Source organism: Xiphias gladius, chromosome 11 (assembly GCF_016859285.1).
Source record: "Xiphias gladius isolate SHS-SW01 ecotype Sanya breed wild chromosome 11, ASM1685928v1, whole genome shotgun sequence".
Lineage (NCBI taxonomy): Eukaryota > Metazoa > Chordata > Actinopteri > Istiophoriformes > Xiphiidae > Xiphias > Xiphias gladius.
In genome coordinates this window covers 9875360-9897075 of record NC_053410.1, presented here as the reverse complement: position 1 = coordinate 9897075, position 21716 = coordinate 9875360, and the positions used below count along the sequence as shown (strand labels likewise).

At 39.3% G+C, this 21716-nt stretch overlaps 1 protein-coding gene across 8 annotated transcripts in view; it reads right to left on the bottom strand.

Annotated features, from left to right (window-relative positions):
• The window catches only part of ryr2b (ryanodine receptor 2b (cardiac)), a 67990-nt gene that overhangs the window by 45704 nt on the left and 570 nt on the right, over window positions 1–21716 (bottom strand). For 5 of the 8 annotated variants that reach the window (XM_040139088.1, XM_040139083.1, XM_040139087.1 and 2 more), the window contains exons 2-37: window positions 19053–19172; window positions 18324–18428; window positions 17383–17457; window positions 17189–17267; window positions 16889–17001; window positions 16379–16502; window positions 15887–15983; window positions 15723–15797; window positions 15230–15386; window positions 14886–15050; window positions 14593–14714; window positions 13328–13511; window positions 13100–13235; window positions 12685–12780; window positions 12313–12431; window positions 11789–11934; window positions 9442–9683; window positions 8017–8209; window positions 7584–7803; window positions 7303–7407; window positions 7026–7129; window positions 6771–6854; window positions 6359–6518; window positions 5958–6105; window positions 5456–5664; window positions 4661–4835; window positions 4247–4455; window positions 3899–4085; window positions 3468–3600; window positions 3002–3116; window positions 2515–2675; window positions 2148–2307; window positions 1836–1922; window positions 1304–1530; window positions 948–1161; window positions 153–839 (exon numbers count right to left, since the gene is read on the bottom strand). In XM_040139088.1, the coding sequence (XP_039995022.1) occupies window positions 153–839; window positions 948–1161; window positions 1304–1530; window positions 1836–1922; window positions 2148–2307; window positions 2515–2675; window positions 3002–3116; window positions 3468–3600; window positions 3899–4085; window positions 4247–4455; window positions 4661–4835; window positions 5456–5664; window positions 5958–6105; window positions 6359–6518; window positions 6771–6854; window positions 7026–7129; window positions 7303–7407; window positions 7584–7803; window positions 8017–8209; window positions 9442–9683; window positions 11789–11934; window positions 12313–12431; window positions 12685–12780; window positions 13100–13235; window positions 13328–13511; window positions 14593–14714; window positions 14886–15050; window positions 15230–15386; window positions 15723–15797; window positions 15887–15983; window positions 16379–16502; window positions 16889–17001; window positions 17189–17267; window positions 17383–17457; window positions 18324–18428; window positions 19053–19172 (5733 nt within the window). The remainder of the gene's footprint in view (window positions 1–152; window positions 840–947; window positions 1162–1303; window positions 1531–1835; window positions 1923–2147; window positions 2308–2514; window positions 2676–3001; window positions 3117–3467; window positions 3601–3898; window positions 4086–4246; window positions 4456–4660; window positions 4836–5455; window positions 5665–5957; window positions 6106–6358; window positions 6519–6770; window positions 6855–7025; window positions 7130–7302; window positions 7408–7583; window positions 7804–8016; window positions 8210–9441; window positions 9684–11788; window positions 11935–12312; window positions 12432–12684; window positions 12781–13099; window positions 13236–13327; window positions 13512–14592; window positions 14715–14885; window positions 15051–15229; window positions 15387–15722; window positions 15798–15886; window positions 15984–16378; window positions 16503–16888; window positions 17002–17188; window positions 17268–17382; window positions 17458–18323; window positions 18429–19052; window positions 19173–21716) is intronic. The other 3 variants (XM_040139089.1, XM_040139086.1, XM_040139090.1) reach the window with 1 other exon arrangement.

The following is a 21716-nucleotide window of genomic DNA, read 5'->3' as shown; positions in this document are numbered from 1 at the left end:
TGAAGAAAGAAATGTATTAAATCTTTTTTTATGAGTCATTTTAAACTGCTTATATGAGTATAACAACACAACATCTGAAGCTAATCCAAAATTACATCCAATTGGAGGAAACGACAGACAAACATGTCAAAAAAGTCTGCTTGTTTGCTCACCTCAAGTTTGACAGCTTCTGGAAGCTTCATTTGAAGAAGTCCTTGTTTAGGAGTGTCATTTTCCTTTTTGTTGCCCTCTTTCCTTTCCTCTTCATCATCATCATCATCATCATCATCATCATCATCATCATCATCATCATCATCATCATCATCCTCCTCCTCCTCCTCCTCCTCCTCCTCTTGCTCTCTCTCTTCAGCGGTTTCAGCATCTATGGAGAAGACTCCTGGGTCTATCAGTCTCAGAACTTTGCCCAGATCCTCACCCCTAAACACCCCCATTACCAGCAGCGTATAGAACAGCCTAATTAGGGGAACCAGCAGAAGCTCAATGCTGCCTCCTACAGGATCCCTCACACCCTGACCCGCAGCCAACACCCCTGCAGTCAGCATCTCTACAGTCAGTTTCTTCAATATGTCCAGAGGGATTTCTGGGCTGTCTGTGCAGGCTATTTCAACTGCACCATCTGCTTCTATCCCGTCACTCCTGACAAAACAAGGAGATGAAAAGTGCATCCGTGGTTTAAGGGATGTGCTAAGACTCGTGCTGGGATTGGCCTCTGGAGGTTGACCACTCCCCCCATTAGCAGAGCTGGGATAAAGGGTGATTTCTTTGGTCTGGTCTGTCATAGGCACTATGTATTCATGGTTCATCATGAGACATGCTGTGGTGTGGCTGGAGAGGTGAACCTAAAGAACAACACAAAGAAAATGAATTTAATTACTCTCAGAAGTTTCCTTATCCTGTTGTCAATAAATGCAATCCAAAGGCAAACATGAACTCCAACAAGCAATCACCTGAGTAAGTAGCTGGTAAAATGCAGAGCGGAGTGGGCCAGGGAGGTGGGGATTCTGAATGGCATGAAGGAGCTGGGACTGGTCAACGTGACTGCAGAGGGCATGGCAAACTCTGGTGTTTCCAAGGGTGCATAAAGAGCAGTAGAGGAGGAGGGTGTGGCGGTGAAAGGTCAAGAGGTCATCAAGTTCAGACAGCTCCAAAATGTCAACACACCTAGACGTATATGTCATCAAAAAGTAAAGATGTGGTCAGTTTCAGTGTTGTTGCCAAGAACAAGAACAAATTAAAGCTCCAGTTTATAACTCGCAATTGCAAGACCAATTCCAAAAACAGATATTTATTCCTGCTCTTTAACCTGTTTTCATCAGGGATCTGAAGGGTCATGACTAGCAGGGGATCAGAGCATTGGACTCTCCAGCCATGGCACTCATCTGGCCGATCTACCAACACCTTTAATGCATGGTCTGGTACTCTGGTCCATGAAACAGGGCTGAGATGCTGGACCTGAAACCTTGGAGGACACTGAGGAGTGGCATTTCTTCTTTGGCTGCGAAGCAAACCTGCTGACAGCGGCATCACATTCTGGATCAAGAGAAAGACAAATACAAATAATGGTGTAACAGTCCACCAAACATATATACACAATATAAAAAACTGTAAAACATTGATTGAAAAGCAGACTGAAAAAGATAATCCACTGAGCAGAAACCTCTTGACACTGAACTCTAATTAACCTAATTAATTACTGATCTAATTTGACCACAAAAATTTGCCCAAAGTTCTTAAATATGTTGCTTTTTATGTATCGTGCTAACAAACAGACAAGGATGAAAATACAATGTTGTTCTAATGTCTTTGACATGATTAATAATGAAAACTCCCTTTACCTTAACATGTCCCAGTTCAAACTGAAACATGATGCTGGTGGTGGGCTTGACAAAAACAGCAGGGAACAGCTTTGTACTGGCTTCCACCTAATTAGTGGTGAAACACCAGTACCTCAGTTTCAAGATGCAATGCAACATGTTAAATATTATTCACCATCATTACTTAAAAAAGTTATTTTCCCAAGTGTGACATACATACCCCCACTATGAGGTTTAATTTATATCAAGTTTAGATTAATGTAAACATATTACATTAAAAAACATATAAACATATATATGTGAACCAATCAGATAGCTTCCTGTGTCACCTACTTGGTAGAAGGTGGCCATCTCCACTCCACTGGAGGTAAAGGTCAGCAGCCCAGTGGCACTGTCAATCAAACAGCCGATTTCCAGCCCTGAACTTCTTCGACTCTGAGACAGGCCTGTTGCTTCTCCAGCACACACCATGTAACAGTTACACCGCTTCACGCTGTGCAAAAGGACAGGGATATGTTCTATTATCAGTCTGTTCCTAATTTCTGGCACAATGGAATACAATATTAAAGTTCTTCGGTAATACTGTATGGTGTGAGAAGCATAATCATGGTAACAACCAACAACATCTCTGACTGCAATTATTTAAGGTCTTGGAAAAGTCACACATATGGAAAATATAACTTTCCTGGTGCACACTGACCTTTCCTGGACTTTGCCGCTGTCGTCTCCGAGGGTGACAGTCACGGTGTTGACATAGTCAGTGTCAAATGTCATCTCATATTGATGAAAGTCAGAGGTCACCCAGCCTACCCACACGTTAAACGGCTCCTGGCCTGGAAGAACTCTCACTGAGTAGTAATACTGAAACAGAGAGGTCAGCTGGTGTCTTCATTTGGTATTTGCATTCCACGTTTTTTTTTTTTTTTTTTGTTTTTTTTAAATTGTGGCTGGTAGCTACTGTACTTTTCATCCATCCAGCAGCAAAATGTTTAATTTTAGTGCATTCTGAGGCAGTTGAGTGCCCAAATACATTGAGTCGTTTGTGTCATTATTTCTAAGTATTTCAAAGCAATTTAGAACTAACAGTACAAAAACATTTGGTTTTCTTATTTATGCTGATTTTTTTTGTATGTTCTGCGGTTTTCTGGCTATGATTTGATGAAATAATGAGAAAATCAAAGCCTTACCCTGGAGCTCTGGATAAGGTGATCATAGTTATCTTTGTCAACTACAACATCTTCGAGAAGCCGTGCAGATGAGATGCTGCTGACTAGGTCTGGTTTAGTCCTCTTCAGCATGAACCTTACAGAACAGAAGCACACATTAATTAGCACACAGCACAATGAACTTTGCAGATTCATCATGATTGTGGGGAGACAGAGAGTCTGTATGCTATATTTGTTTCCTTTCACAATCTTCATTTCTTCTATTTCTGTCTCGTTTCATTTGGAGCAACTTCTTTCACAACGATACTTTTGTCATTTTGATAGCATGGCAGACAAAAATGGAAAAACAACATACATACATACATTATTATGCTAACTAAATTAACACTACTGAACCAAATATGTGCTTTTACGCTTACACTTCTATATTCCAAATTATACGCATTTCATTAGACATTTTCCTAATTTTTGTTTTTTCAAAACCTACCGTTGTTTCAATCTTGATGTTTTGTCTTGGTTATGATCCTTGTGGTTGAGCTCATCTCTTGAGCCAGCAAAGCTGTGGGCTGACTTCATCAGCATTTCAAAGTCAGAGTCCACCTCCTCCTGCTCTTTCCTTCCTAAAAAGAACAATGGGAATTAATTAAAGCAAGGCCCTGGGGATCTTAAAGGGAACAATTTATCAAAGTGATAATGGTAGAATATCAGTAATTTGGATGACCGCAAGCTATCAAGATCTCACGAACAAATTATTTCATTAAATTTTCATCTTGTAGTAGGTCCGTGTTTGTACATGTTGCATCAGTGACGATGTCGTTTTGTGTGGCAAACCAAGCAAGTCCTTTTTGAATGCTTGTCGAGTTCTCTGTGGCTACCTTACAGCATACTGTATATGAAATTATGTAATATCATCTGAACCTGGAGAGAGAGTGTTGGAGGCCACTGGAAGTACGCCCCCTGCAGGGCTAGTGAGGATAGCAGCACATTCAATAGACATGCTGAGCCGGTAAAAGCCCATCTCACTGCCTCCACCGTGGTGTGCAAACAATCGCTGAGAGACCCTCAGGCTGGATGAGGAATCCGTTGAGCCACTGATTTTAGTGACCTTGAATAAGATTTGAACAAGATTTTCAGGATCAGTGTTGTCAGTGAAACAGGGCTATGAGCAAACCTGGGTCCCCCAAAAGCCTTTATTGAAATACTGCACAAAATACATATTAACCAAACTACTAGATAAAAGAAAGCCTATAAACTGTATAAACTAACCTGTAAATTGTTATCATCAGGTAGTATGGAGGTAAACTGAGGCTGTTTCCAACTCATCCAAAGGGATGGATCTCTGGCCATGTTGACAGCAAATGGCTCATAGCCCTCCTGCAGGCCACACACAGTGAAGTACTGCAGAGAGTCCACTTGGCGGCCCAGATTAATTCTCCCCACCTGGTTCACCCCAACACTGACCACAGGCAAGAGGCCTGGGAAATATGGGGAGAGACAAGATGAAAAAATTTTCAATCTGATAAATATATAAATATATTTATTATGTCTCTGAAATATGTTGGACTTTTTCAAGAAAGGGACTGTACTTAAAAATCATTGTTTTGATTTATTATCTTTCAGTTTAAAATACAGTATCGGGTGTGTACAATACACTGTAGAAAGTCTAAACCTCTTTCATACCGTCTCTGATATCAAAGTCCTTGGCAGCCAGCTCTGATCCTCTGTCATTAAACAGCACCTCTCCATTGAGTGTGATAACCATGGTGCATTCAGCCATGTCCACCAAGCAACCCACCACATTGCCTCTCTGCCACGGACGTCCCAGGGGTTCACCACCCTGATGGTACCACTGACCCTGAAAGCAATAGAAAGACAATTTACACAAAAAAGATACAAGTCAAAGAACCATCACAGTTCAGAATGAGATAAGATGAGCTAGCAGGATCATCAGACTCAGCTGTGCTCCACTTTGGTTTTTTTACATCCCTCATGTTACATAACGGTGAATAACACAATGATTTTTGTGTACTGATTTTAAATAATGTGGAAATAGTCCAGCAAAAACTGAAACAGTTTGATTGCAACCACTGTTTAATCAGGGTTATACATACAGCTTTGCTGTAATTGTGACTAGCTGTGTCAACATCAAGTTGAATTCAGATGATATGGCATGGACATGCAACTTAGATTATGAAGTTAACTATTCCGTTGGACTTTTATTGTTTAATTTCAATTTCTCTCATTAGACTGTTATATTACAGATGTAAATAGGGCCACAGTTCCGTCTCTATCTGCTCTCCAAAACATCCTGTGGTAGCTGATTTTGACTTTTTATTAGATCCAATATTACTGTAATTCTGTAGACTGCATGAGTAAAATCAAGAAATGTCTAAGAACTGTGGGAAATAAAGCCATGTTTTTCAATACACAACAACACTGGCCATGTGGTCGTATTCAGAACTTTGAATATCTCACCTCAAATCCATCAAAGACATATGCCTGGTCATCTGAGCCGAGCTCTTTATCAGGGGTACAGCCCGGTCTAGCCCAGCCCACTCTCATTGGCCCTGTTGTCAGTATTTCAAACTCAAAATACCACTTCCCCTGGGTCACAGCGTATGATTTATCTGGTCTGAACACTCTACACTTCTCAGTAGAGAAGAGACACGCGTTTGATGACATGGCTGTAAACCCAAGAAATAGAGAAAAAATAATTATGTGTCAAAATAATAACTGATCTGCCATCAAGTCCCATTAAATAGAGTGTATCTTTGCAATACAATGCCGACGAATATTGCAGTATTGTTAATATTCTGTAAAATGGTGCAACTGATACTTGGCATTAGTTTTATTTGATAACAAAGAGCTGCATCTTAATTAACCTTACATTTATTATCTTATACTGGTTACAATAAATAAAAGTGGAAATGAACAGAGCTATAACTGATAAGACTGATAACAGGGCCTTGAGACCTACTCCGCTCCTGGTTGAGGGGCTCCAAGCTGTAACCGTAGGCCAGCAAGGTACAGACGGCCTCTCTCACACTCTCCCTGCCCACTCTCCTACTCCTTTCATCCAGAAGGTTGTAAGGCACAAGGTACGGGCTCCGCTTCACTTTCACATCCTAATAAGACAGATGCAAAGAGCAAAAATGGGTAACTATATTTGTCGGGGAACAGCATCAATGTATGTGATGACAGAACATGCTGATAATATATGCATTTCTGTGTTGTGGTTGAAAGACTATGTACAGGGAATACTTTTTCATACACTATATTCTTCACTATATTTGAAAATACTTGAAGACTAGTACTGATTAAGGCCAAATTCAATATTATGTCCAAAATCAATGCAGTGGTACAGCACAGAACATAAACCTGTTGGGCTCCGTAGGTCCATCCCAGCTTGATGCGCTCTCTGGCCCATACGTTGTGATCATTCTCTGCCAGCAAGTTAATCACTTCCTCATAGACTGGGCTTAGATAAACCCTGCTCAAGTCTACTGGGGCAGGTCTATAGCCACTGGGCTGCTCATACCTGAGAAAGAGAATTTAAAAAAATGGACACGAGCGTGACAAGAGACAAGATTGGAAATGACATTTAAAAGTTATTGTGAAATGAGTCACAAAGTCACACTCATTTCACAAAGTTGTGAAATGAGTGGCTATGATGTAGTTGTGCTTTTACAGTATTCATGAATATACCCCCCCCCACACACACACTAAATTTTCCCATGTGCAAGGGTTCAAAACAAAATGCAATTAAACATAATATTAAACATTTACATACTTGGTGGCTAGTCTCATGTATTTGACTTTCTCTGCAGCACGGTCATCAGTCAAACAGATGTAGAAGCCAAGAGCAAGGAGAGTCCTCCAGTGCAAAAATAAACAAACATTCACCAATCACAAAAACAAGCCCAAACAAAAAAATGCTGATTATTCATTGGTTTAAAGTGAAAATTTTGTTCAACAAATGTAATTTGTTCAACCAATAGACTAAAGTCTATACAATCTATTGTATGGTACAGGTAATAGACCTCACCTGAGGGTGTCCTGAGCCACCTGAAGGTTTTGGTTCCTCTCCTGCTCTGGCAGCTTGGAGAACTCCACCAGACATGGATCCTGCCTCTTAATCTCATCTCTCACCTGTTTGACAAAAGCTAAGAGTTTTCAAATTGCAAGCAACACTGAAGTAAGTTAGGTTAGTCAAGTTCCTTTTTAATTCTTACATACTAAAGCTGTTTTAAATAATTCATTATTTGATATATGCAATGATTAAATAATGCCAGTAGTTAAATGATGTGCTTCTTTTTTCTTACAGGTCCATGTGTCCATCCAAGATCAGTCTTGTCCATTACCCAGAGTTCATGGATATTTTCAGCCATTTTTTCTCGGATGTCCTCAAGTTGTGAGGGCAGTACCACCTATGAGAGTAATATGCGTAAATTGGTATATTTCAGCACAGGGATCACCTACAAATTGAATATAAGTATGGTTGATCTTTTATATCTGAAATCTCTAAATGAAAAATAAATTGACAATTCATTTTTTCTAATATAAAATAAAATAAAATCTGTTTGACTTGATTGCTGATTTTTACCTTGCTAATGTCAACTGGTGTGGGAGTGAAGGTAACTGGATTGACAGGTACTAAGGGGCCGATGAGCTCTTGTTTCCCTTCTCCATGATCCAAGATGTATGTCTGACAGGGCTCTACCTTCAGCTTGACTCTCGGGAGCAGCGCCTCAGAGCATGGAGCAAAACCTGGTGGCGGTAGGAAGCGGAACTCTCCATGTCTTCCCCCAAACAGAAAACGAACCCTGGTGTCCAAAAATAGGACGAGGCAGGCATTTACTATAAGTACTGACGTCCTTATAGAGACAAAAACATAAACTCAGACAAAAATGCATACAGCCTCCTTGAACAAATTACAAATAGCATTGAATACAGCATGTTAGGTCAAAAGTAACCCAAGAGAAACCAAAAGACACCCCTGTAGAACGGTTAAACACAAGCATGTCTCCATTACTGACCTGACTCCAGCAGAGAAGCTGACTACAGGATAAAGAAGTCCGTCAGCACTGAAGTTCTCCAACATGCCCTGCACAGGTAGACCGTTGACCCGGAAAGAGATGCAGGGAGCACTGACGTCAAGACAGCAGCTGACCACATCATCATTTTTCAGTAGGTGAGGGAAGGGAGAGCTCACTCTGCGGCCCACACAGCCTATGATTCAAAATGTACAGATTTCTTTTTTTGTTGTTTGTTCGTAGTTTGTCCTCAACTCAAAAGGAAAAGCATTTAAGTGTAGCAACACTTTATTAAGATTGAAAGGTTTACCATGCTCCCTACAATTAAAGTACAATAAAATGCATGTATATGTATATAATCCATGTAAGCACCCGTATATTGTAACAGTTTAGGATTACATTATGGCGACCTACATTTTTGGGACAGCCTTCTGGGCCCACTGCTGGCCTATGACTTTGTGACTGTATTTTCATTCCAGTATAACATGAGAGGATATTATTAAATCAGATCAATTCTAAATTACCAATATGGAATCAGTCTGCTTTATAACCAGTGCTGTTTCCCCATACTGGACAAAACTAAAAGGCAGTAAGCCTGTTCATTTTCACGTTTTCCTGTTTTCTGAATTGAATCTTAATGGGGCATAAACAAATCTTTGTAAAAATCAAACACATTGCTGCTGCAGTACAATCACTGCAAGAATTACTGCTGCTGCTGCTGATTTATTATCATCACTCCCAATCTCTCTCTCTGCAGGCTTGAGGAACAAACAGGAATATGTTACTGGCTCTCTCTGGATAATTACACATTGCTGAACAGTGGCAGTCACTGCTGTTATTTCGGTGACTGCTGAGATTTCAAGTTTTTCTAATCCAATGACATTTTATAAATATATATACAGTATATATTTATATACAGTCATTGTTCCCTACAGGCAAATTAAAGAGCATTAATTTTATTGAGCATCCATTTTATTTTATATATTGACATGGTAAATATCCCACATATGCCTTTTATGGCACTAAATTAAATGCAAGAAAGTGGATTTTTAATCTGAATTTGTACCCTTTTGTAACATATCTAGATACTGATGTCTCTCTCAAAAAGTACCCTGGAATATGTGGACTAATATACTCAAGTGTATAGAAGATTACAGAATAAAAATCAAAACTGTACGATAGGTCATGTATCATTCCCTGTTTTTCTTTTAAACATGTGCTGTGGAAGTGATTTGCCATTCTATCTTCTATCTACGCTAAGTTAAAGATCAGTAAAAAGCCAGTGACAGCTTACTATTGTGCACCCTGAGAAAACTGAACAAAATTTAAATTTGATTATACATACAATCGTTTATCATTGCGCGAGTTCCCCAGTAGTACTTATACTGTACACTGAATCCTGTATTTTTTGTTTGATCTCATCCTCACCTGACCAGAGGTGAAGCCCATCAAAGCCATAGGAGCAGAGGTCGTCTCCCACCCCGTTGCCCCCCCAGCCCTCTCCTCCTGTGGGCCTGGGGTGGTAGCCCTCAGTGCAAGCCCAGCCAACACGCAAGTGGGTGGGCTCAGATGTGAGGAAGGGGTTGACATGATCCACAACCAGCTCATAGTACCACCTCCGATGCTGGGCTGTATCTTCCCCCACTGCCAGGAAGATGTTTGGTCTCATGCTGTGGTAGCGGGGTGTACACAGGAGACAGACATAAGGGCAAAAACAAGAGAACATAGTGGTGCCTTTCTTTGGTAAGATGATGTTATATTTGGTTTGATAAAATTTTTTGGTATAATATTAATTGTAAAGGCATGAAAAAAGTCTTTGAAATTTGAAGAAATGTTAGGAAACTGTACACCAATATTATTACAAGTACCACGTAAAAAAAATTAATGAACAACTAAGAAGAACAGGAAATTCTGAGAAAATTATATGCAGCTCATGAAAACCTCATTAAGTAAGACACAAAAACAAAACTCTTTGGACATATTTATCACCATCTTACCAAATTTAGGATGGGGGGCATAGATGACTGGCATGAGTTCAACAATACTGACTTTTTTGTTGTACCAAAGACAACGTTTGAACTGAATGTCTAATTCATGTCTATGCAGTCTGGAAGATGCTTGTTTGATTTTATAACCATACTGGCCTGTGTAGGACCACACACTGCATCTCTCTTATGCAGAGCATTTGACAGCGCGCACATAGCATGACTCAACTTTCATGGGCACAGCACATTGCATTGTTATAAATATATAAATGAATGAATAAACATAGAACCAGGTTCGTATAGATGTCCTCCTTTTGACCTTCTAATATCAGTGCTGAAACTAAATTTAACAGAGATCATTTGGAATCAGAGCATGAGAAACATTAACAAGAAAAGGTACGTGGACAAGAAAAACACCAATATGTTGCTCGAATTAAGTCTGACCAACACAGTGTCTGGAGAATGAATGCTATTTCATATAGGGACATTTACCTTGCCCTTGACAGATCTCTCATGACAGTAAAGACACGAGGACAGAAGGGGGGGGAATTGAGAGAATGGGAAAAGGAAACTTTAGGGCCTGGTTAAGATGATATAAGAGATTGGAAAATAATGGATAAAGAAAACAATGGGAAAGAGAGCATCTGGTAGAACTGGCAAATTGTGGTGGGTAAGGAGGAGAAGATGGAAAAAAGGAAAAAGGCTGATGAGATAAAAGGACACGAGAATGAAAGCAGATGAGGCATTTAGCTGAACAAGAGGTATAAGTGATAGAACAAGGAGGGAAGTAGGAAGAGAAAGAAGGAGAGAGAGGTAGGAAGGTTGCAAAGAATGGACTGAGGAGGTGTGAAGAATATGAAACAAAATAAGCTATAAGACCCGAGGAACAAAGGGGTTGCTAATAGAGAAAAGTATGATAAAGGAAGACATCTGCTGTGGACGAAAGGGTAGAGTTGAAAAAAAAACAACCTCAAAGGAAAAGGAAAATGGAAACTGCCTACAAGATCAGACTGACGCAGTGGGCCAAAATATTGAGAGACAGAAGAAGAACATGAAATATGATGAAATTGGCTAAAAAAATGTCCAAAGATTAACTCCATTGAGCCATATCACCTCAGGCAGTGGGTAACTTTCCTAAGTCTCATTGGAAAAGGCAGAGATGAAGACGTGTGCTCTGACATCAACATTACTGGTCTGATAAACTGAGAAAAAAAAAAAAGACTAGTGCAGCAAATTATGAGACTAGATTTCAGGAGACAAGTACGTTCTTCAATTAACTCAAGTCCAGCATAGAAAAGGATGAGTGCTGTACTATGTAGAAAGCTGAAGTATATCTTGCATCAAGAATTTGTACATCAGTGCAGGTGCAGATGGAAAACTTCAGGGACACCAAAGCCTGCAGCAGTTAGATTTTTACAGTTGCACTCAGCTAAACAAATGCAGACTCAAGTATGAGAAGGGCTAGAGGAAAAAAAGCCTTCATTCAGTGATTCTCCAGAGGTAAATAAAAGCAAGGACAGAATATGAGAAGATGCACTCCATGCAACAAGTGATACTCTTCTGTTATAACATATTATATTTGTAATTTTTATACATTTTGTGTAAGTTTTGTGTTTCTGATTTTTGTGTGTAGTGAATGACACATACAGATGAAAATAGAGAGAAATTTCAATGCAGAGGAATTCAGAAAACCACTGAAAAAGAAAAAAATAAGACAGAATGGAAGAGAGAAGAATGACTCAGAGCCAAAAAAAGGTGGTCCTATTTAGAGAAAACATTCCAAATTGTACCTGATGACCTGATTAACCAGACGTGTTTGGAGCAGCAGGTCTCTGTCTGGCAGCAGGCTGTCACAGATGTGGTTCTGATTGGACCGCACTGCCACACCATTGCACACACACAGAGAGCACAGCACCTCCAGTACCTGGAACACAACCTGTCAACAACTCATCCAGCAATGGCTCGATAAAATACATGGAAACGATCCCACATTAGGGAGCAAATTCAACAGTTCCTAATATAGCTGCAATACTTGGTTCTCTGCCTTTGCATTGGTGAAACAAGGACATCACTTTATTTCCAATTGGTATATTCTGTGATGACATTTACACTAAGATAATAACACAAGATTTTATCCAGAAAAAACTAGATTTAGATGAGCTACAGCATTTCAGCTAATAAATACAGTACTAACATGACCACAATGACAATATTTGGTCATTTTGCTTCCAGTATTGACAAAGATTGCACATTACTTCTCACAGCTTTTATTTCATATGCACAAAAAAAAAAAAAGAAACATTGCATACACTACCTTGTGGTTGCATCCATGCTTGTCTAGAAAAGAGATGATGGAATGAATGTGTCCTTCTTTGATGACATTGAGAGCTTCAGGACTTTCCACCAGGATACAGTGCAGAACCTCCAAGACTCCTGTACATGACAATTGCTCATTACTGTATGGAACATACCCTGTATTACTGACTATATTATCATTAGATTTTTGCCAAGATGCTGGGCTAAGATGTGATAACTAATCTCAGAAGTAACGTACAGCTGAGAACAGTGTATACCTCGAATATTTCACTAGATAATCACCAATGTAAAACAAGATTATTGTAATTTTTTATCCTTCTGCTACTTAAAAATAGGATCATTATATAAAATGCATACAAATTCAACCAACCAGAGGAGGCCTCCAGCCGGTCTAGTCTGCTAATCAGCCAGTCTAGAGAACCTGAGAAATGTGCACAGTTCACACGGTTTCCCCGGATCAGAGCAGCTGAAGAGTAAAAAAGAAATAAACATTAGGAGGCTGCTCACGATCGACAATGCTTGAGCAATAAGGCAAACACAACCCATGTATTTCATGCAAAATGGCATAGTTCAAACCATGATTTTGGCAATTTACGAATCATTTAAGATAGATACTTTAAGCTAAATACATCTGAATGGTTTCTTAACAGCTAAGTAGATGTTAAATAGTAAATATGTGTATCTGTTTGGTGTCTGCATCAGTAGATAATCAATGTTGTGGTGTTAGTATTAAAAACAAAAAAGTGGTATTGAGCCATCTATACTAGATGTTTGTTAATTCTCACCTAGTAACTCATAGAGACAGTTGAGGATGGTCTCCCACTCTTCTCCCGTCTCACTCTGAGCAGCTTCAGCAAAATGTGAAGCACTACTATATTGGTGCACATGGTCAATACAGTCTAGGACCAAATCTATCACACCCTGAGAAGAAAAGGGGTTATACTTACAGAATGAAATAGTGACAAACATATCAGCTGTAGGACCAATGTATTCATTCACACATATAGCTTTACCTCTTCTTGAAACATGTTCTGCCGATTCTTTAGAGCCTTCTTGCTGTTCTGTTTCGCTTCATGGCCTAGCCCCTCCAGTGGAGGCTGGAAATACTTTATTAGATCCTGCAGACTGCACGTCACCATCTCCATCGGCAGGCTGACAGAGGGTAGGTTTCCTTGTTGACTAAAACTGTCCAGTTTCCTACGTAAAAAGGTGTATGAAGAATACAACAATACATCATAGAGATGATTAGTATTCTCGACTCGACTCAAACTACCAGACCTCCGAATCTTCTTGTGGTAAAAGAACTCTGGATTTGAAAGTGACTACTATAACAACCCCTAGGAATATGTATTTTTGTTTTTACAGAGGGAAAACAGAAAGTTTGAGAGGGTATCGGAGCCACAAGTGATTCTTTATCCCAGAGTTTTCTCTTAGTGCAGAAGTATTATATTTAATTATATTAAATTATACGCAACGGCAACTTTTTAAAAGCATGGTAGCATTCCCATGGTACTTTGAAATGTTCTTTGGGTATTGCTATGGTACTTTGAGAGTTAAAACTTGGCATTAAGGTCAGGGTTAGGCATTCAGATGTGATGGTTAAGGTTAGAGTAAGGGGCGAGGGAATGCAATGTAACATCTGAGGTACAATACCATGGCACATCTTGTAAATAAGCATAGAGTTTGGATGTTCAGTCATACCTAAATCAAGTACTGCACGTATACCACAAGTACTAAAGCCTGACAAATAATGGATTTTTGAAGCCTTTAGCCTACTGATATCAGTATTTTAAAGTTTAAAAAGTCTGATGCCAACTAAGGGCCAATAAATACATAATATCAAAAAATAATCTCCATACAGATCACTTAGATTTGTTTTTTTAAAGAACTGTGATCAAGATTCAAATTGAGCTGGACATTTTACAGTCCAAAAATCAACTTGTCAGTGCTCTCTGGTGGACAAATTATACAATGGAGACAATTTATACTTTCTAATTACTTAAAATCGAGTTTGCATTTCTGTACAGTAATTTCTTATTACACATCAGCCAATACATACATCGATACCAAGATATCTGCAATAAGCCAGTATCGGCCGGGCTGATTTATCGGTCTAGCTCTAACAAGGACATGCACAAAGCTTGTGCTATAAACTCACTCTCGGCTCGACATTTAGCCTCAGTCTCTGTCATGGAAGAGAACACTGCAGCTGGAAACAACAACCGTCACTGTGTCGGTGTAACCATGTCCCTGAGGGTCTAGATATGGCAGCCAGTACCTGATAAAGCGAGTGAAGAGGAGAACAGCACTCCGGATAAGTCTGGCAGTGTGAGATTCTTCCCTCTGAGAACGAGACAGCGTCAGCCCGTCGTCCATATGACCCTCGCTGTGCAAGATGGCCTGGGAGCACATCATTTGCAATTAAGAATTATTGGTCCTTTAGCTGTGTTAAAAATGCGATCACTACATTTTCACATTCAGCATTCTTAAAAGACAGTCAATACATAAATTGAACCGTACACCTTCGGTTAATCAATAACGATTCTAATTATTTTGGCTCTAAAGATTTACCTTTCGCTGAGATCCCCCCATGAGAGAAGACTTGGCATCAGTGGCTTGGTAGGTGAGCCAGAGCCCAGATTCTGCATGCTGGACATAACAAATGGAATCTCCATACTTGATCTCTGGGATCCCCATGGCATCGACAGCAGTCTTTGTGCCAGTGTCATGCTTTTCCTATATGAAACAAATCTATTATTACATGTATCACAAACAGATGTGTTTCTCTGAAATAAGTTGGAAAACTGTACTACACTACTGATCTTCAAGTCTCCAGTCTATAGAAACTTTCAGATTATGAATTGATCATAACAGTCATAAAAAATGTTCAGTGTATTTTTCACGTGACTCCTGACCTTCGAGGATCGGAAACAGAAGGAGGTTGTGTTGATGTCAGCCTTGTCCCGATCAACCAGATGCAGGCCTTTCTCCTCTGTAAGACCCAGATACCTCCCAGTAGTCACATGGCACAGTCTGAAAGGTTGCCCCCAGCATGTATGCCTACCACTCCAACTGAAAAATATCAAGAGCATTGGCTTTTTTGTTGTTTTTGTACTCCTTTGGAGGAAGCTGAATAGTCTGCTACAATTTAGATTTTCCTTTTTGTTGTTGAAATGGCAGGGGAGCAAGCAGGAATATCAAACATGGTTCAGGAAACGCTGCACAGCCTTTATGGGCAAAAACACAAACGGAAATTCTGGACCCTGCTCTCGCAGTGACCAGCAGCAGCATGTGTTTCTATACACATGCTGTGTTTCCATACCATCAAATGGTTTTATATGAGGCTAAATATTACTTTAACCTGCACATGAGCAGATGATCACATCCCCCGTACAACATGCTACTTACACAACATGAAGAATCTCCAGCCTCCAGAGAGAACGGGCGTAGCTGCAGACGGATCCAATCTCATAATGCATTAACCTACATTGAGAAAACAGACATAACCAAGGAGCAAAGGGACGTTTTGTGTATCTGACAGGAGAAATTATTAGTCTTTTCAACCAACTGACCTTTGCAGCTCCTCTCCCTGCTCTGTGGAGGGAATTGTCAGACATGCGTCACTATGGCTGTGGAGTAGCCGCAATGTGTCGCCCCCCTTCAGGTATCCTAGAATTAGCACAACAGACACCAGAAGTGTTCTCTACTGAGAGATTTTACTGCATCTTTGAAACAGGCCATTTGTTGGCTATAATTAGTATCTAAACAAGGCTTACTATTCCAAGAATAATAGCACAGAAGGGATTCTTCATATTAACTGTAGGCACAGCTCTTACAGTAAATAGTATGTAGCATCATTAAAGTCCACATTTGTACGTTTGCAAACCCGATGTTGACTCATTGCCAACATCAGTTTGCAAAAACGGAGGGAAATCACATGTAGCTGGAATCCCTCTTTGATCGATCACATCTCTTGGACACAACAATCAGTCGGATTATATAATTTTAGAGGTTGACTGTTTGTTTTTCAAAGAACAAAAGAAAAGAAGAAAAAAGAAACTTGCCTTGAACCACTCCCCCTCCGGAGCAGATGGGAGCGACACTCCAGAGGGTCTGCTGGAAGGCTGCATTAACAATCAGACCGTCACTCACGCTTTTGTTGTCAAACACTGTGCCAAACGACAGGTGCTGGGAAGAAACAAATGGGTAATAACAAATATGGGCTCATCAACAGTAAATACAACTTGTGATTTTTCTACTAGGATAGCTGTTATCATAAACAATTATGCTAAACAACTCATCGGAGGCAGAGAGAACATAGATTGCTAACTAGAGCGAAGTCAAAGGAAATTAAACCATAGACACATAAATGATGTCTGCAAAGCTCAGAAGAAAGATGGAGAAGAAATGCAGTGGAAAAGAGCTCACATTCCATTTACCAACTTCAAATGTTTAATAAGTATCTTTCATTATTTCTTCTAAGACATTAGGGTGTTTGACATTTGTTATTGCCTGAAAAAGCAGATTCTTTATCATCTAAGAATAAAAAAAACTTAATTCCTTCACTGACTTACCAGATATCTCTCTGAGGAAACATTGACCAGTATGAGGTCATCTCTAACACGCACTTTCTCACCCTCTGACCTCTGTCTAGATGCTGGGTGGACAGTCCACCAACATGCCTCACCTGATCGATACGCACAGAAAATATACACAAAAGAGGGTTTTTGCTGTTCCACATGCCTGACAACAGTTCTCCAACAGTCATAGTTAGATGACAAAAAATATACTAGAATTACATAAAAACAATATAGTGTGATTACAAACATATCAAAAAAAGATTCATCTGTTTAAAAAGGTCCAACACCAAATACCTGCTTTATCCTCTTTCAGACCAACATCAAAAGCCAGCTTGTCAGTTGAAGACTGAGATGAAGACAAGCAGCTGAGATACTTGGATTAAAAACAATAGATATTTATTTCAGTGAACATATGAACAAATATTTCAAAGAAGTAAATAAAACTATTGGAAAGGTAAGACTGAAATCTTGTGATTTAGATGACTCACCATGCCGCTGTATGAGTGCAGGAACAACACTGCCTGGCCATAAAGAAGGGTGCGATGGCTTCCTCCAGCTCCCACCTGTAAAGCACAATCACATAGCATACTATGACTCGTAGTATGAGAAAAGACATTAACAGGAGTGTGAAAAGGGACTAAAGTGAAAAAAAGATTAAGAAAAGAAATAAAACACGAAATAAACTACAATATGCACTCAGTGGCATACAGACCTCCGCCAAGGAAAATTTCAAACAATATATACAAGACTTCAGAGGGAAAAAATTCAAATTCAAAGTAAATGATCCAGATCTTCCCCAAAATGTAATGGGTTCTTTCTCCCCCATGCCGCATCCCTCCACCAAGTTCAGAGCAAATTGGTTCAGTACTTTTTGTGTAATCCTGCTGACAAATAAACAAACCAACAAACAGACATAACCTCCTTGGCAGATGTAAGAATACAAACAATTATCAATTAAAACAATGGCAAAAGTAATTGAGCAGAATAGAGAAAAATTAAAGGGACAAACAATCATCATAAAATGTGTGGTTCATTTTGTTCGCTTGATGTAAACACCAACTGTTACACTATTTTTTTTCCCCACTGGCTTATTTGTCCATTTTATAAGACTGTGCTGACCTTGTAGCTCCAGATGAATAAGAGCAGTCCAAATCCCTCTCAAATAAAGCCTCAGTTAAAATCCTTCTCAATACTGTTTTCAACAGTGCACAGAATAGTACACTTAAGTACAACAATATATATTTTACTTACAATTTCAAGTAAGGCTGATACGAGGTCAGTGTAACCTGGCAACATATTCTGCTTTATTATCTGAAAATTCCAGTGGGGATGTGAACAACACAATGGCACTGATAAAATAACAATGAATAATGTGTTTCAGGGAATATTAACATGCATTAGGAGAGAAAAGAATAGAAGAGACTCTCACCTCCGCAGCCAGGGGCAGACTGTGGGCCAGCATCTCCTGCAAGGCTCGCACAGAGAGACACTGGGCCAGGACAAAGCCACATACAGACAAATCTGGTGGAACATTCTGGTAGAAATAAAAGGGCAGTGGAGCATGCGTCACTGAGGTCGCTTAATACATGTCTACCCCCTCCGAAGGCCAACACTGCATGCATTTAGCCGAATCAGGGCTAATTGGCGATTGGGCAGTCAAAATTTAGGAGAGAAGGGGGGAAAACCAGGCGCACAAAATAGAAAAATACATAAATTATAAAAAGGTAATGAACTAATAAGTAAAAAACATATTAAACCTGGATGAAATATGAAATATTAAATGTCATAAGTTATTCATTTGGAGGTTAATTAGTAGTAAGAAACTTTAAGAAAATAAACTTTTATATACTACTACTAATAAATTACATATTGTCCAGGCACAGTTTGCAGACATTCATTAAAACTATGTTGGAGGACAGACAGAGCTCAACTTGTCTTACAAGTTTTTGTGTAAGTTTTCAATATTATAGTGTGAATGTTTGATTACTATACAATATAACAGTATATCTTGTTTTAAACATACAAGAAGATACAGTATTTCTGTACGAGTCAAATATTCTGAAACTTTGATGAAGTGATTAAGTGTGACAATAAACGACTAATTAAGTGCTCTGGCAATGGGGAAAAACTGTGCAATCACTGAGGGGGAGCCCGTTACCTTGTAGTTAGAGGTGGACTCAAGCCTGCAAAGTCTGCTGCCAAATCCTTCCGCGGCAAGACAGAGCTTCACGTGTTCCTCCTGGGAGGTGAAGGTACTCTGCAAAACCACTTCATCTCCCTGGAGAAAAACACACACAGAGATGACAACAGTAAGCACAAACTTTCATGTGCATGAGAGTTAAAGATTCCCATATATTAAAAAAAAAAAAAAAAAAAAAAAAAGGAGAACATCCACAGATTGAGATTCAGTTTATTTGCCTAAGCTGATATGGATCAATTATAGACCATCATGCAAAAAATGTTTTAAAAATCCAAGCACTCGGTGCTCCCTCTGAAATGTACTCTTGTAAGAGTTTAGTCCGAGGCACACTACAATATCAAATCTGCACCTTCGGGCACAGTGACCCAACATACCAATTTCCTGCTAGCATATGTAGGCCTTTAGGAGACCTGTAAACTAACCCATAAATATCTAAGAGATAAATGAGAGAAACCCTTAAAAAATTACATGAAAATATACAGTATACAGTATATAAAAAGGTTTTACATGTTGTTCTAACTTAAGTGTATTCAGGAAAGACCCTCAGTCATACTGACATGACTTACATATCAGTAAAACATGGTCTGTCTCTACTGTTAAAGCATGTACAGTAAATCTCTGCCACCTAAAATTTATCTTATCTTCATTTAAATGCCAAATGGACCACGTCAAAGGAATTGGGCTTTTCACATCTATTTAAGGAGCTGCAGAGAGGGACAACAGACGACTGGTCTCCAAAGTCCAGCCAGGACTACCAACACCTCTCTCCAACCAGGCTGCATACCTCCATATTGGGAAGATACAGCAATGTCTGACCTCTGATTCACCCTTCCTTCCACTCTTCCTATCAGCAGTACTCTGCAGTCAGTCAAACACACTGCTCAATGCTGAAGCACCGTGGAGCTCTCAGATGGGTAGAGGACTCGGCTCTTCTTGGAGGTACATTTGGCAAGAGAGAATACTCTACGCCAAAAGACTTAATCCAAATGTAAAAAGCCCTGGCAATTGGAAATTCATGTTCGTTCGGCTGCCAAAGGGATTCAAAAGTCTTGTTTGGAGTTTGAAACTGACACTGGTATGCATTCCAACCTGTACACAGCTGGGTTTCCCCATTGTGTTTCATAGTGGAGGTAGACCACCTTGCCTCAACCACAGACTACTTTCACTAATATCATAAAAAAGGAATACACTTTAATGTGCTGTATATTTTATCAGGTTGGCTATTATGTCTCTCCTGTCATTTACAAACTAAACTAATCATGAGAGAAGATTCGTCAGCCTCGGCTGAACAATTTCCCGGGGGGAAACCCTGCATTTAATGTAACAATGTATGACACAGATGTCTACAGTGTAATTATACGTTGTGGATCGATCTTGTTAAATGACTTTGCCCTGGGTACTGGGTTCAGAAACCATCTGCATCACTGCCTGTGTAAGTATGTGTATGTGTCTTACATCCACACCCTCCAGACCCTCTCCCTGTAACAGGCCCTTATCAAAGACAGATAACAAGCTGTGAGAGGACAACTTAAAACTAGGGAACAATGATATCATCTTGAAGTGAAGGTTTTAAAAAGCCCTTTGTGGGTTTCCTTTACTGTCAGTGACTTAAAAAAACAACAACAATGTGATAAGACAGCAAAAATGCCGCTGGGAGATGTGCGCTAAAAATAAATCAGATTTAAAAATTGAATCTTAATGTAATTACTTTATACGTTTAATGTTACTTACACTCATAAATAAAACATTATCATTTTAATAAAGAGAAGTACATGAAATGAACAACTTTTAATTGACGGCCTTGGGCGAGCATCATAAGACCCCACTTAATTTTGATAGACCCATACTTGCTGATATTAAACCAACTTTGTTAATCTGAAGTTACTGGAAAAGTTACTAAAAAGCAGGAAATATTAAAACTGAGCTGATACATTAATAATGGAAGAAAATATCCTTATAAAAAGTTATCAGAGTTAGACTTGAATCTGTAGAGATGCACCAAACATAGATTGGACACTTTACTGAGCAGCAACTTTTTGTATCCTGAGACAGGACGGTGAGAAGTAACTGACTACATTTACTCAACTAAAAGTACGGAAGTGCACTTCTTAGGTATCTGTACTTTCCTTGAATATTTCAATTGTATGCTACTCTCTACCTGGGAAATACTGTACTTTTCTACTCCCCCACAATTCTTTGACAGCTACATACAAAACATATGAAGAGCTTATAAAAATACGATGCTTTATATACACTATCTACATTTAGAGCTGAAAAAATTAATTGACGGCAGAAAATAAATTGTTAACTGCTATTATAATCTTTTAAATCATGTAAGAATGCCAAATATTCATGGTTCCAGCTTTTCTAATCTGACGATTTGCTGCTTTTCCTTTCAATACTTTTAACAATTTTGATGTTTCGACTGTTGGTTGGACAAAACGAGCATCGTGAAGGCGTTACTTTCGGCTCTGGTTAATTGTGATGGGCCTTTCTCACTATTTTCTGACTTTTTACAAACAAACCCATCAACCTGTTGAATCAAGAAAAAGAGTCAGGAGATGAATCCATGACGAAAATAATCATCAGTTGCAGTCTTATAAGAAAACAGTTTCAAAATGA